Source organism: Triticum aestivum, chromosome 1A, assembly GCF_018294505.1.
Source record: "Triticum aestivum cultivar Chinese Spring chromosome 1A, IWGSC CS RefSeq v2.1, whole genome shotgun sequence".
NCBI classification, from domain to species: Eukaryota; Viridiplantae; Streptophyta; class Magnoliopsida; order Poales; family Poaceae; genus Triticum; species Triticum aestivum.
This window is the reverse complement of record NC_057794.1, coordinates 184285751-184302942: the sequence shown is the minus strand read 5'-3', so window position 1 is coordinate 184302942 and position 17192 is coordinate 184285751. Positions and strand designations below refer to the sequence as shown.

The following is a 17192-nucleotide window of genomic DNA, read 5'->3' as shown; positions in this document are numbered from 1 at the left end:
ACAAAATTGAGGCACGAAGGATGATATGACACCAAGATGATACCGATATGGTATGGTATGTATGCAATGTATGGTGTAAATCACTAATGTGCACAAGTAACGTTGCCGGCAATACTCAAATGGCTAGTCTCGATAGGCAAGTGACGCAAAATGGGCTAGGGGTTATCAATGCAATGGCAAGGGAATATACAATGGAGGGATACCACGATACCAAGATGATATGGAGGTTACCGTCCGTGTCGATGATGAGTGGCGGTGATCTTGATGGAGATACCAAGATGATGGAGACTCATCCCTAAGTAGCCGAAACACCTTAGGAAACGGAAAAACCGCGAACTCAAAATCTCAAATGTCAAATGGTGGTAGCGGGATGCGGTGGTGGTGTTGCGGAAGCTCAATGGGATCGCGGCAATGCAATGATGGGTTATGCGAGTAGGCAATGCGGAAGTGGAGGGTTATTGGGTTATGTGAGTCGGAGTTGGAAGCACAGTCCCTAAGTAGCCGCAACACGTTAGGAGACACAACGCACAACACAAACAAAATTGGGTTAGGTTGGGGTGTAAGAATTGTATGGTTGTTAAGCCTATGCGGAAGTTATGGTGGTGGTGGTGGTTGATGAAGAAGCAACCGTCCCTAAGTAGCCTAGACACCTTAGGAGACTCAAATCACTCCTCAAGCAACCACATATGCGATGGGGAACAAAATTGGTTTGGTTGCGGAAGTCTACGGTGGTGTAGCAGATGATGTGGTGGAAGCCCCAGGCAAAGATGCCAAAATTCACAAAATTTGATTGTGTCAAAAGGTGGTGAAACCAAGGTGAGGTCCTCGGTCACGTCGATAGCTTCAAAACGAGCCAAAGAACACTCAGATCGGAGTTCGGAGTGAAAAGTTGTGATGAAAACGGTCAAGAAGGCTGATGCTGAAATTCTGTGTAATGTTTCGGGTTAGGCCGGAAGTTCCGGGCCTAGGGCCAGAAGTTCCGAGCTCCGGAAGTTCAGGGGGGTGGCCGGAAGTTCCGGGGGTCGCGAAAAAACTGCAGGGAGTCTGGGGATTTTTGGGGTAAACTTTCTGCTTAGCCCGGAAGTTCCAGGGCTGGGACGGAAGTTCCGGGGGACCGAAGTTCAGGGGAAGTCCGGAAGTTCCGGGGGTTGTGGAATTTCTTCCGGGACGAACCATAAATTCCAGATCTGAGAATGGGGGCGGAAAAACTCGATTTTCACGGTCAAAATTGGGAAGATTTCATGGATAGAAATGGGGGAAAAGATGGGGAATGCTAGATCCACTTGAGACACAACGAATCCATGGATCAAAATCAATAAAACATCGTCAAACCAACAAATCACAAAAAAAAATTGGGGCTATTTTTGGTGGGGATTTTCAAAATTGGGGAAGAACACAAGAAAATTAGGCTAGAAAACGAAGAGGGGAGGCTCCAAAATCGTGATCAACGTGGCTCTAGATACCAAGATGATGTAGGGTAGAACCCTAGTGGCCCGATCTTTCACGAAAGGAGCGGATCCCGCGAAGAACACGAGAGGGAAAACGAGGGAAATCACGAGGGGAAACACGAGAGAATCACTCAACCAACAAGAAATAGTCACACATGTGCTAGATCCTCAAATACATAAGAGAAGATACAGGATCCACAATCAACTAGGGACGATACATAGGTAGCCGGTCTTCTCCGTGAGGAGGTCTTGAATCCACGGGGGGAATCTTCCCTTAGAAAGGGGGCTTGAATGCAAAGGGATCTTCTTCGAAGAGACTGAGGTCTCTCGCAAGGAGGAGATCCGATATGGATGAGCGTAGCTCTATCTCTCAAATGAGCTATCACAATGCTGACCCTATAAAGGAGGAGGTGGAGGAGTATATATAGTCTAGGTCCACGAAGGGGTAAGTGAGGGGTGAAAGGGTACATGGGCTTCGGCCCGAGTGTCTGCGTGCAGGCAGGGCCGGATGTTCCGGGGACGGCCGGAAGGTCCGGGCGCCGGAGGTTCCGGGCAAAGGTCCGGGCTATCCAGAGAGTTGGCACACCCTCGGACGGCTTCGGTGCAGCAGGGCTGGAAGCTCCGGGATGGCCGGCGGTTCCGGTGGCCAGAAGTTCCGGGCAGCGGCCGGAAGTTCCGGGCTTTGCTGAAGCTTGTCCAGGCTTCTTCTTCCTTCTCTTCCATGCTTCCCTCGCGGATGGTGTAGGTGATCCTTGGCGCTTGCACTCCTCCTCGTCATCCGTGAAGCTCCGAAAATACCTATGCATGCACGATGGAGGGTCAAGTAGTATACCATCCTCGAAGGGGTCAAGTGAGCACGTGTAAAGGAGAGGATTCACCTTTTATGTTTGTGAAGTAGATGTCGCATGTGTCACTTGCCGAATGAACTGTTCACATGGTGATGTCCATAGGATGCTCCGCATCATTTCTATACCCAGTTTTACTATGCATTAGTTCACTCTTACAAATTTGCATGAGTAGGGTTGGGAATTGGGCTTTGCTATGTAGTTCTTGAGGTAGGAACCTATGATTCTTGAAACACCCCGGGATTATTCATTATGTTATATATTGCTTAGCCATGCTTGTAGACGGGGATTGGTATGTGAGATTTATGCAAGTTATGAGAGAAATAATAATTAAGGGTAACTTAAGGTGGCAACATCAACACACATCTAGGCCTCTAGGTGGAATGGTTGGGGCACCCTGGAGAAACCAGTGGCTTGCTCGGGAACCCGGAGAAACCAATGCTTGCCCAAGGGGATCCTGGAGTACCCGTGTGATCACCTTATGGAATGCCACCCAGACTCAAAGGGATCATACGATATTTCATGCCTAGACGCTTCCGTGTGCATCCACAAGCTAATATGGGCTCTGGCATAGTTGAGTAAGTTGCGGGAAACCTTTCCATGATCGAATAGCAGATGTAGGGGATTGTAGGTGTACCAGCCTATCTATCGGTTAAGGAGACCTCTTCGGAAAGACTATGTCTCGATCATCCGGTTCTCAAACATCAGTAAGTGCGAGGAATTCAACGAAGGAGATCGAGTCTTGTGGGGAAAAGTGCGCAAACCTCTGCAGAATGTACAAAATAATCATTATTAGTTGTGTCCCCGGTTATGGACAACTTGAGTATCTGGAAGTGAATTATTGGTTGATCTCATCACTTTATTTAATTAATGTATTGGGTTATTAATAATTTGGGAATTTTGGGATTGAGTTGGAGGAACCTTCCCAATATTGGCATAAACTTGGTAGTAAAATAAAATTTATTCCTTTGTTGTAGGGAAAAATTAGCTTTATGCAAAATTAAACATAGAGCCTCCACCAACCAAATATGCATATAGAGATAGATATTTACATTATTATTCTATGGTGTAAAATTTCGAATACATTCAATGTACTAACCTACACGGCTGCACATCTCATGTAGCAGGAATCATACGACGAGTAAGTGATACGTTAGGGTTACGATGTCTACACTCAACTTTGTCGTTGGTGTTGTTGGGACTCCACAACTTTGTTGTTACTTCTGCTATACGGACTGAGGTAATAGTATTTACGTTACTTTTTACATGTGATTGCACTCTGTTATAAATCCTCAAGTACTGTGTGTATCAGCATACCGATTCAAGGATGACACTTAAGCATAGAGACTTGATCCATTTGGGTCAGGTCGCTACAGGCTCTGAGTACAAATTGTGAAGTACGAGCTAGGCATCAGGAATTCAAGCATGGTGGCATCTCGAATTCAACTCGTCTGCCCTGTTCATCTTGCAGAGGAGGTAACAAAGACGGAGAACATTACAAGCCGACGGCCCAGTCGTATACCAATTCACTACCTTCCACAGAGAATGGCCACTAGTTATATAACCCTCACACACACCACTCGCTTGGGTCGTATCTGGTCGACAGCACGCGGGCCCTCTTGTCAGGCAGCTGGCCATGCTCTCTAGAAGGCAGTGCAATGCTAACATTGGCTAGGCAGATTGCGTGAGATTTATGTAATGTCGTTGAACTTTTTGATTGAAATAGAAGTCCATGTTCTAGTAAAAAATATGTGTTCATGCATGCTATTTTTGCTCAACCCAGGCTACACTTCCTCCGCACCTCTCACCATTTGCAATCAAACGCATGGCTCCTACAGAACTAGGAACCCAAGAATGGGACCCCTTCTTCCACTAGGAAACTTTAGAAATCCCACCAAACTCGCTCGCTCGGTGGAGACCTGGAGTTGGCGCCGTACATAGTCGGTGACTCGCAATGGACGCGACGATCGGCGACCCGTTGTTGGCGGCGTCTGTGGAGAGGGCGTTCGAGAAGCAGCCATTGCCCGGGTTATGGGAGCAGGTGACACCGCGGGCAGTGATCGTCTCGGTGGTGCTCTCAATCGTCTTCTCCTTTGTGATCCTGAAGATCCACATGTCGACCGGCGTGGTACCTGGTATGAACATGGCAGTCAGCGTCCTCAGCTTCGCCTTACTCAAGTGGTTCATCAGCCTGGTTCGGACGTGCGGCCTCCCGACATCGCCGTTCACGCGCCAGGAGAACTTGTTGGTGCTGACCACCGTCGTTACAGTCATCAACTTGGCCATCACTGGTAAGCATATATAACTTCAATTGCTTCTTCTGTTGCTGAGATTTGATTCCCTGTCATTCTCAAGATCACAGTGCCGGGTCATAGTTATTTCCGGTTTCTTCAAGACCCGACCAATGACTGTTGTCCTGGATGTTGTCTGTAGTTTTCTTGTGGAGTATGTCTTTTCTGATTTGAATTTGTTGTACGGGCCCGCGAGGCAAGGCACCAATGTAAAATGCTGCCATTTATTCTCTGTCCCTGTTGTTTGTCTCAACCCTGCACAATTACTTGGGAGCTCCTATGCAGCGTTGCATGCGCCCTTTCGCGGAAGGGCGCTCACGCAGCCGCGACTTGGGCCGGCCCAACGCGTGCTTGCTCGCTCAACACTATTCGCTATTGAAGAAAAAATGACATAAATATTAGGGATCGCTGGGACTCGAACTCACGATCACATTGCTGTGAGCGCACCGCACTAACCGCTAGAACGAACTAATTTTATTGTCCACCACTACAAAACATTTGTAGCTAACCTTTTCATGTAGGAAAACGTTAACGTTCACCCAAAATAAATTATCTGAAAAAACAAAATGTAAATTACAAAACAAGTTCATCAAAATTTAATAGATGTTTAGTAAATTAAAAAAGGTTCATCGATGCTGAAAAAAGTCATCATTTTTCAAAAAAAAAAAGTTCATCGAGTTCAAAAAAAAGTTCGTCAAATTCAAAAAAGTTCATCAATTTTGAGAAAAGTTCATCGTTTTTCAAAAAAAATCATTGAATTCAAAAAAGGGTTCATCAGATTCAAAAAAGTTCATCGATTTTGAAAAAAGTTCATTGAATTCAAAAAAGTTCATCAGTTTTGAAAACAGTTCATCAGATTTGACAAAAATTCATCGAATATAAAAAAATTATTGTTTTATTGAAAAAAAAGTTCATTCAATTTAGGAAAAAAAGTGCCGAACAAAATTACTCCAAAATAGAAAGAAAAACAAAAAAAAGAAAAGAGAAAAAGACATAGAAGGAAATGCTGAAGAATGTGAAACTAAGCACATGAGGTAGCATCTCTCTGGTGGTTAGTGCAGCCTCCCCTCGAGCAGGTGGTCGGAGGTTCTAATCCATCGCAGCGCAGCTCGACTTTTCTTTTTAGAAAACAGAAAAATAGCAAGATGGGCCGAGCCCAAATTGAAGCGCCTTTAGGCGCTCGTTAGCCAATCGGCGCTTAAGTGCCGAATTGGAAACACCCAATAACCTCACTACGTGCCATCAGAGAAAAAAACATAATTACACAACGCGCTGAAAATGTCTCAGAACATAGACAGAATTATGGGTCATTTCTTAGATTCTCTCTATATCTAACTTCAATTTAAGCTGCAATTTTTTTAATTAATATGTAGAGGAAGTATTTAAAAACAAAATTACACTTCCAGAAAAATAAATGATCGACACTTTGGCTTTTTGAAATAAAACCCCAAAATTTTATTCAATAGAAATAATAGATACATTATTTTAGAGAAAAGGCATACACCCAACTTTATAAATAAAGCCACCATAGAAAGTACAATAGAGCAATGCAAAACCAAACACCAATCAAATAGAGAGTGGGGGAAAGCACACAGGCCAATATAGTTCACGACACACAGGCCAGACTAGACGAGAAGAAACTGGCACACTGGCCAACAATCTACTACCAAAAGAAGATGATCTACTAAGACTAAGCTTGGCCGTCACAATTTTGTAGAGCAAGGGACACAACCGAAGCACGAACTTTCGCAATCAGCACACCCAGGGCATCATGATCCACAACTTCAATCAATAACCTCCACTGCTGCATAGACAAGCACATTTTAAACATGCAATCAACAGGTTTGTTAGGAACCACATATTCGATGGTAAACTTGTTCCTAGTCATCCATAGGGACCAACACAGACCAATAAAACCCCAAGTAGAACAAGTGGTTGTTAATGCCCACAAGGCCAGTTGAAAGCAGGCACAACTTGAGAAACAAAGAGGGATCCTAGGACACCCCCAACCAAGATCTGATGCAACACAGGTCACCTTGGCGAAGATACAACCAAAGAAGATATGATTCGAATCATCCAGAGTAGAACAAAGCACACACTGGTTCGAGCCAGACCCATTACGTTTACAGATCTGAGCCGCCATAGGGGGAGGTCCCCTAATGGCTTGCCAGAAGAAGATTTTGATCTTAGGAGGAATCCTAGCATGCCGAATAGGCTTATACTTAGAGGTAGGATTGCCCAAAATCAGCCTGGAATACAAGGACTTGAAAGTAAATTTGCCAAAGGGGAGTTGGGCCAGGTAATAAACTCCTCTACCTTCGATATCACCGGGATGAAGGCAATAAGACACTGCTAGTAATCCTATTCTAGAGGAGAGAGAGAAATCATAAAGCCAGGTCCCAATTGTTGGCTAAGAGCTCTAAGATGGAGATTGAAACTCCCTCGATGCGGCTATATCTCCCACGTGTCGGAGCACGACTTAGAGGCATAACCGCATTGAAAGCAATGTCGCAAGTGAGGTAATCTTCACACAGCCCATGTAATACATAAGGGGAAGAGATACATAGTTGGCTTACAATCGCCACTTCACACAAATACATGAATAAAGCATTACAACATCCAAATACAATCAAGGTCCGACTACGGAACCAAAATAAAAGAAGAACCCCAAAAGCGACAAGGTCCCCCGATCGACCCCAACTGGGCTCCACTACTGATCAACTAGAACGAAACAACACAAAGGACAAGATCTTCATCGAGCTCCTCCTTGAGCTTGGTTGCGTCATCTGCACGGACTCATCGGCACCTACAAACTGGTTTTGGAAGTATCTGTGAGTCACGGGGACTCAGCAATCTTGCACCCTCGCGATCAAGACTATTTAAGCTTATGGGTAAGGTAAAGGTATGAGGTGGAGCTGCAGCAAGCGACTAGCATATATGGTGGCTAACATACGCAAATGAGAGCGAGAAGAGAAGGCAAAGCACGATCGAGAAACTATGATCAAGAAGTGATCGTAGTACAACCTACGTCAAGCATAACTCCAACACCGTGTTCACTTCCCGGACTCCACCGGAAAGAGACCATCACGGTTACACACGCGGTTGATGTATTTTAATTAAGGTCAACTTCAGGTTTTCTACAAACGGACATTAACAAATTCCCATCTGCCCATAACCGCGGGCACGACTTTCGAAAGTTCAAATCTCTGCAGGGGTGTCCCAACTTAGCCCATCACAAGCTCCCACGGTCAACGAAGGATATTCCTTCTAGCGGGAAGACCCGATCAGACTCGGAATCTCGGTTACAAGACGTCCTCGACAATGGTAAAACAAGTCCAGCAACACCGCCCGAATGTGCCGACAAATCCCAATAGGAGCTGCACATATCTCGTTCTCAGGGCACACTCAGATAGGTCAAGCTACGAGTAAAACCAGCCCTCGAGTTTCCCCGAGGTGGCCCCGCAGGCTGCCCGTTTCGGACCAACACTCAGAGGAGCACTGGCCCGGGGGGGTTTAAAATAAAGATGACCCTTGAGTCCGCGAAACCCAAGGGAAAAGAGGCTAGGTGGCGAATGGTAAAACCAATGTTGGGCATTGCTGGAGGAGTTTTATTCAAGGCGAACTGTCAAGGGGTTCCCATTATCACCCAACCGCATAAGGAACGCAAAATCCGGGAACATAACACTGATATGACGGAAACTAGGGCGGCAAGAGTGGAACAAAACACCAGGCATAAGGCCGAGCCTTCCTCCCTTTACCAAGTATATAGATGCATTAATTAAATAAGAGATATTGTGATATCCCAACAAGTAAACATGTTCCAACAAGGAACAACATCTCCATGTTCCAACAAGGAACAAACTTCAATCTTCACCTGCAACTAACAACACTATAAGAGGGGCTGAGCAAAGTGGTAACATAGCCAAACAACGGTTTGCTAGGACAAGGTGAGTTAGAGGCTTGGTTCAACAATATGGGAGGCATGATAAGCAAGTGGTAGGTATCGCAGCATAGGCATAGCAAAAGAGCGAGCATCTAGCAAGCAAAGATAGAAGTGATTTCAAGGGTATGGTCATCTTGCCTAAAATCCCGCAAGGAAGAAGAACCCGTCCATGAAGAAGACAAACAGACCTAGACGAACGAATCCTCACAACACGACGTTACCGGATTACCGAGACGAAGTACATCGGAAAGAAAGCAAACAACAAAGTAAAAAACCACTACAACAACATGGCACGATGCGCAAACAAGTATGATGCATGTCCGGTTTAATGAAGCATGGCATGGCAAAGTGCACAAACAATACTACAAATTAAGTGGAGCTCAATATGCAACGGAGTTGCATATTGCCAAAACACCTCATAACGTATTTAGTTCGATCTTGTTTATGTACCCAACAATATTAAATGTTGTTAAACATGGCAAGAGGGTGAAGCAAAGTAAAACTACCTATCTAGTCAAGTTTAAATGAGGCCGGAAACAACGAACAACAATTCCGGAAACTCCTCATGAGCATATTATAGATTTGGTACTGTTCTGCCCTAAACATTATTTTAGAGTTGTTAAACATGCAAGATGAGTGCACCAAGTTAAACTAGGCATTTTTCTACCCCATTTACATATAAAGATTATTTAAATCTGAGCTACAGTTATTTAGTTATGAGTTAAGTCATTTTAACATGGCATAGGAGCAAATTTAAACAAACATCATTTTAAACATCTTAAACATAGATGAAAGTTGTATATTATTAAACTAGATGAAAATCTAAGCAAGTTTCATACATAAAGTTTTTACATATGATGCATGGTTGGAGAGTTATTATATGCATGAAGTTTAGGGGCTAAACCGCAAAACTGTTGTCTCAGGATATAGGAAAAAAAGTAGATCTGGAAAAAAACTACACTGGCCGAAACTGGATGGTCTGGGGTTCACACAATGGTACTTGGGCCAGCTCAGAGCAGTGACTGGGCCCGGCAACGCAGCTGCCTGGCGGCTGGGAGGCCCACGCGGGCGAAGGGAGCTGGGCCTACGCTCGCTGGGCTTGGTCAACGCGTACGCGCGGGCGAGCATTGCTGCCCTCGTCTCTGGAAACAGAAATAGTAGCGGGGCGCAAGGTTCAGAGCAACAATAGGTGAGGTCGGCGACGCTGGAGGAAGGCGACGGCAACAGCAGGCACCGGTGATGGACTTGGCGGTCTCCGGTGGGGCGGCGCGGTGACCTGGAGCCAGGGATGAGGCCGGGGTGCAGGCGCTCGCCGGATCTAGCAGAGACGGCGACGAACGGAGCAGGAGAGGTTCGAGCGTCCCTCTGACACAGAGGATGGCGGCGCTACGAGCGGGCTTCATCTCGCCGGGAAGCAGAGCGGCCGCGCGAGTGCGGAACTGGCCGGCGGTGAGGACGTGGTTGCGGGGTCGAGGTTGGACTGAAGGCGCACGACGAAGGACGGGCGAGGGGACGTCCATGGCGGCGCTGGTCGTCGGCATCAGGCCGCGTGGCCCGTGGGCAAGCAGTGAGGGCGAGGAAGGCAGTCACGGGCGGTCGTCTCGCGCGCGGGGTGGCCTTCTTGAAGGAGCTTGGCGGCGGCGGAGGCATGGGACGCGCGGCGAGGAGTTCGTCCATGGCGACGGGAACCTGCGGGGGTTCTCTAGCGCTGCTGCTTGGGTGGCCGGCGACCACCGGCGAGGCAGAGGCGCGGGGACGAGGAGGCACAGCCTCGTGCGTTTCCTCGGGCACGCGGGCGTGGGGAAGGAGCTCGAGATCCTGGTTGCTGCTGGACGAGGAGGGCCATGGGGATCTCTGGTTGAAGGGATGGATTGATGGGGTTGGTCCGGTGGGGAAAACTAGGTGGAGCTCGGGCTGGCTACGAGGTGGATCTGGGAAGATCCCGAGGGGAATGGTGAGTGGGTGGCGGCGGCGGATGGGATAAGGGGAGGATTTTTAGGGTTGGACCTTGTGTATTTATATGGCAGGTGGATTAAGTTGGGGCTATTGGATCCCTCCGATCGTAATCGGGCGATCGAGAAATAAATAGTTAGGAAGTCCAAATAGGAAAAGGAGATGTTTTGTAGACGTTTGGGGATGATCCGGACACAACGGTGGCGACAGTCCGGGTCGGGTTCGGGACAACTTTCGGAGGCGCGCGCGAGGAGGGCCGCGGGCTAACAAGAGAGGTTAGGTTGGGTCTGGCGGATTGTGAAGAGAGGGTTTGTCTGAGAGAAGAGGGGAGAGATGCAGCCCGGCAGGGTTTCCGGAGACCAAAAACATCCGACGAAAAGACCGGCTATACTGCCGCTATAGTTTAACGGTTGGGCTATCAAACAAACTCTGAATGCGATGAAACTTGACAGGCGGTCTATCTACACTATAATTAGACCACACGTCAACTCTCATCCCATTCCGAGAACATATTCCGTCCACTTATAAAATACTATTTCGGACATGCCGCGGGCGCGTGCAAGTGTCTGGACTTGGAACGGACAACAGAGAGAACTGGGGAAACCCGGACGGATGCAAGTTTTGAAAACATGATGATGCCATGCATATGATGACATGATGAAATGCAACACGCAAGCAAAAGACATGGCAATGACGGCGAATAACTTGAAGACACCTGGCGCAACGGTCTCGGGGCGTCACAGAGATCTCCTAGTCCGAGCAGTTGGAGAAAAGGACATGAAAAGAAACATCTAACGGAGACTCACCACAACACCAATCTAGCCAAAATCGAGTGCACTGGCCATTACCCACCACAAACTTGATGTGTTCTTTAAAAACATTCTTGACTTTCACCATGTCTTTCCAGAATTTGATGCAGCTAGAGGCTAAGGCAACATCGGGCTGCCATGAGGAAAATACTTGGCTTTCAGAAGAGAGTGCCAGAGACATCCATCCCCAATGGTCATAATCTTCCACCACCACTTAATAATAAGACATGTGTTCATCACCGATGTATTCAAGATGCCCAACCCCCCGAAGGTCGTTCGGTATACACATAAGCTTCCATTTCAACAATCTATTTTTGTGCTTATTGTCCATTGTGTTCCAGTAGAAAGCACCCCTATGCTTGTTGAAACACTCATGGGTCCCATCAGATAGATGGTAAAAGCCCATGGTGAACATAGGGAGAGAGGAAAGACACACTTTAATGGGCCCGCATTGGTGTTGTACCTGCCCCACCAAGGCATGAGCGGTTCCCAACCTTGGTCACTATAGGAGCAATCTCCTTAGCACACATCCTGGCTAGCGAAATGGCAGACCCAGATATGTAAAGGGGAAGGACCCCAAGGAGTAATTCAGATGCTGAGAAACCCTAATAGCTTTCTCCTTAGAAACACCCGTGGTGACAAACTTGTTCTTGGAGAAGTTGATCTTAAGCCCCAATAGGGCCTCAAAGCAAAGAAGCAGAAAATTGAAATGTGCAATGCAAGAGTCGTTCAACTCCACCATAATGATCATATCATCTACATACTGGAGATGAGAGACCCCTTTCGGAATGAGGTGGGAAACTACTAGAGATATGTGACCAGCCACAACAACCCGGGAGAGTATGCAAGAAAGAGTATCGGCTATAAAATTGAACAACAGGGGGGAGATGGGATCCCCTTGCCGTAGGCCCCTATCACTGGCAAAAAAATTGCTGGCCTGTCTATTGAGAAACACAACAGTGTAGCTCCCAGAAACAATCTACATAATCCGGTGCACATAGGCATTATCAAAACCTTTGTCCAGCAGAACCTGGCGTAAGAAATCCCAACTAACCGAGTCACACGCCTTCTCAAATTCAAGCTTAAGAATGACCGCCTTAGAATTCCTCACCCTAAGGTCATGGACAATCTCATGAAGACTAAGAATCTCATCCAAAATAAACATGCCCTTCAGAAAAGCCAATTGGTATGGACGAAGCACCTGGTGGGCCACGGGGGATAGATGAGTAGAAAAGTCCTTGGCATGGAACTTAGCAAAATTATTCATCAGAGCAATATCCCGAAATTGAGAGATCAGATCAGCCCCTTTAACTTTAGGAATGAGGAAAATGACAACATAGTTGAACCACTGGATGTCCACTGTCCCCAAACAGAACCCATGTATAACCACACACACCAAGGGATGCAAGACGGGTCAAAATTTTCTAAAGAAAGGGATAGAGAAGCCATGAGGGCCCGAGGCCGAATTAGCATTAGTAGACTTAATGTCACATTCAATCCCCTCCTTGAAGAGAGGCAACATAAGGGCCTCATTTTCCTCACTAGACACCCTCCACCATTGCGACCAGGAAAGAAAAGGAAGTGATAGACCTAGACGCAAGTTTAGAAATGAGAAGAGGTGCAAAAAATTGTAAACATGTGCTAAAATAGGATGTTGATCGGCAATCATAACACCATCCACAACCAACTTATCCATAGATCATTGACGTCTCCTCCCATTAGCGATAGCAAAAAATAGGTCATCAAAGAGTCCCTCTTCAGTGGCCAATTCAAAGTTCCCCTCTGACACTAATAGACCTTTGCTTGGTGATGCAACTGCATCAGCAAGTCTTCCAAGCTATATCTTAGTTGCCACTCATCCCAAGAGAGACTAGGTCCATCAGCCAACAAATCCAGAGGCGAAATCTGATCCAACAGAACCGATTTCTGCCTCTGGGCCTGAGCAGCCCTATTACGGTCCCAAGCCCTCAAAAACTTGCTAAGGTTATATGAGAAGAAATGCCAATCATCCATAGGGACAAAGCAGCTCCTACTTGCGGTAAACATAGAACTAATCTTGTCAGAAAGCATAAGGTGTAAACCCTTAACAAGCAGCCTGGATGCATGAATTGGTGATTGCTTGTATCTGCGTTGGTATTTCCCCGAAGAGGAGAGGATGATGCAGCATAGCAACGGTAAGTATTTCCCTCAGTTATGAAACCAAAGTAATCAGTCTAGTAGGAGAACCAAGCAACACTATGTAAATGGTACGTGCACACAAAAGAACAAATACTTGCAACCCAACGCACAAGAGGGATTGTCAATCCCTCCTTGGTATTGAGATAGATAAACTGTAATATATTAGATAAATAGATCTTGCAAAAACACCAAATAAAATAAATAAATAAATAAATAAAAAGTGTAGCAAGGTATTTTTGGGTTTTTGGAATAATAGATCTAAAAACAATATGATAAAAGATAGACCCGATGGTCATAGATTTCACTAGTGGTTTCTCTCGAGAAAATAGCATATGGTGGGTAAACACATTACTGCTAGGCAATTCATAGAAGAGCAAATAATTATGAAGATATCCAAGGAAATGGTCATGTATATAGGCATCATGACCAAGATGAGTAGACCGACTCCTGCAGGCATCTACTACTATTACTCCACACATCGACCGCTATCCAGCATGCATCTAGTGCATTAAGTTCACGGAGAAATGGAGTAATGCAATAACAACGATGACATGATGTAGACAAGATTTATTCATGTAGGAATAGAACCCATATTTTTATCCTTAATGGCAATGATACATGCGTGGCTCGCTAACCCTTCTGTCACTGGGTGAGGACACCACAAGATTGAACCCATCAAAAAGCACCTCTTCCCATTGCAAGAAAAACCAATCTAGTTGGCCAAACCATATCAAAGTTTTGGAGAAGAAATATGAAGCTATAACAATCATGCATATAAGATATCAAAGAAGACTCAAATAATATTCATAGGTAGATCCGATCATAAACTCGCAATTCATCGGATCCCAACAACACACCACAAAAAGTCATTACATCAAATAGATCTGCAAGAACATCGAGGAGAACATTGTATTGAGAATCAAAAAAAGGGAATAAATCATCTAGCTACTGCCTACAGACCCGTAGGTCTATGGTGAACTACTCATGCATCATATGAGGAGCACCAATGAGGATGATGAACCCCTTTGTGATCGTGTCCCCTTCGGCATGGTGCCGGAATAGGGCTCTAGATTGGATCTTGTAGTTCTAGAACTTGTGGCGACTGTAATTGTGTTTCGTCGACTCCCATAGGGTTTCTAGAATATTTGGGTATTTATAGAGCTAAGAGGCGGTGGAAAGGACTCCCATGGGCCCCACCACCCATCAAGTTATGCCAGGGGCCTCTGGCGCGCCCTTTTGGGTTCTGGGCACCACGGGCCTCCCCTCATGTACTTCCTTGGCTCCCAAGCTTTCTTCTGGAAAAAAAACTCCAAAAAATTTCATGGCATTTGGGCTTCGTTTGGTATTAATATTTTGCAAGTAAAAAACTAGCAAAAAACAGCAACTGGCACTGGGCACTATGTCAATAGGTTAGTCCCAGCAAATGATATAAAGTTACTATGAAATGAATGTAAAACATCCAAGAATGATAATGTAACAGCATTGAACAATAAAAAATTATAGATATGCTGGAGACATATCAGCATCCCCAAGCTTAATTCATGTTCGTCCTCGAGTAGGTAAATGAGAAATACAGAATTTTTTATGTGCAATCTTGTCTAACATGTTCATCACATATTCTTTTCTTTTGTAGCATGGACATTTGGATTTTTAGATGATTCAAAGCAATAGTCTATATTTGACATGAGGGCTTCAATACTCAAGCATATCAACAAGCAACCATGTCTTTCAAAATATCAACACTAAAGAAAGTTATCACTCACCCATCATGCTCAATCCTTGATCCATTAATGAAACAACCTCGAATATTAGCTACATCCAATGCACAAGTATGATCATAGTGCTCCCTAGTTGGTTCTTTATAAGAGAAGCTGTAGACTCAAATAAAAAAAATTGCATAAAGTAACTAGATTGGCCCTTCGTAGAGGGAAGCAGAGATTTGTAGAGGTGCCAGAGCTCCAAACTTAAATTGAGAGATAACAATATTTTGAGAGGCGGTTCCCAAACATAAAATAAAGTGTATTTTCCACCATTCTTTCATAATGCATCACTATCCATATCCACGGGTGCCTTCCATACCAACACTTTCCAAGGAATTTATTATTTTACAACATAAAGTAAATTTCTTTTTCATTTCGGGACTAGGCATCCCTATTACTGCCACACTCTTGTGCAATGACAAGTAAATAAACACGCATCTTGAGAATAACACATCTAGCATGGAAAAATATTGGCCACCCTCTCCCACTTCTTGAGCAGTACGGGCACACAAAAAGGAAATTCATTTTGAAATTTAGAGTTGGCACATACAAATTTACTTAGAACGGCATGGAAATACCGCATATAGGTAGGTATGGTGGACTCATATGTCATAACTGGGTTTAAGGATTTTGGATGCACAAGTAGTATTCCCACTTAGTACAAGGAAAGGCTAGCAAAAGATTAAGAAGCTACCAACCAAGAAACAAAAAATTCCTATAAACGAGCATTTAGCATAACAAACACTGAATAATGCACCACAAGTAGGATTTAATTTCAATGCATAACTATTGACTTTCATGCTTTCATAGGGAATCACAAACCTTAACACCAATATTCTTACTAAAGCATAGTTACTCACCAACATGACTCACATATCACTATCATGATATCTCAAAACTATTACAAGGAGTCAAGTTTATATTGTCCAATGATCTTCATGACAGTTTTTATTATATCCCTCTTAGATATCTATCACTTTGGGACTAATTTCATATATTATCGTTGCTTATATCAAGCTCTCAAACAAATTTAAGTGAAGAACATGAGCACAAATAGTTTTCATCATATCTCAAAAAAATATAAGTGAAGCATGAGAGAATTTGTTCAAAAATTTACTAACTCTCAAATTAATCTAAGTGAAGCATGAGATTAATTCATCAAAAATTAAAGCACCACTGCGCTCAAAAAGATATAAGTGAAGCACTAGAGCACTTCCATAGCTGAATTTTTTTAAGTGAAGCACATAGAGCAATTCTAACAAATCATAGTATCATTATGGCTTTCTCAAATAGGTGTCTCCAGCTATGATGATTATGACAAACAAAAATCAAAACAAGAAAATACTCATATAATACAAGATGCTCCAAGAAAAACTCATGATATGTCACGAATAAAAATATAGCTCGAAGTAAAATTGCTGATGGTTGTTAGAAGAAAGAGGAGATGCCTTCCAAGGCATCCCCAAGCTTAGTTGCTTGGTTCTCCTTGAATATTAACTTGGGATGCCATGGGCAACCGCAATCTTAGGTTATTTTAATTCCTTATTTCTTCATCCATCGTGACCTCACCCAAAACTTGAAAACTTCAATTACACAAAACTTAACAAAACCTTCATGAGATCTGTTAGTATAACATAGCAAATCACCACTCTAAGTACTGTTGCAAACCCATTCGTATTTTATTATTGCATTATACCTACTATATTTTAAATTTACCATGGCTTATACCACCCTATACAATCCATAGATTCATCAAAAGATATGGACTTTGATCATACTTCTGTAACTCCAAATATTCTGAAAAATTAGGACAATGTAGGTATATCAATCTTGTGTAAAAAATTCAGAATTTTATCACACTTATGTGATTTTTAACAATTCTGTTACTGCGCACAAAAGTTTCTGTTTTTCAACAAGATCAAATCAACTAAGCAAACATGATCCCAAAGGCTTTACTTGGCACAA

General features: G+C 44.3%; 1 protein-coding gene across 1 annotated transcript in view; it reads left to right on the top strand.

Moving 5' to 3' along the window:
* Window positions 1–4134: 4134 nt before the first annotated feature.
* LOC123042769 (probable metal-nicotianamine transporter YSL3) overlaps window positions 4135–17192 on the top strand; it is a 107935-nt gene continuing 94877 nt past the window's right edge. Inside the window, exon 1 of the mRNA XM_044465159.1 lies at window positions 4135–4584. Coding sequence (XP_044321094.1) covers window positions 4248–4584 — 337 coding nt within the window. The 5' untranslated portion in view covers window positions 4135–4247. The remainder of the gene's footprint in view (window positions 4585–17192) is intronic.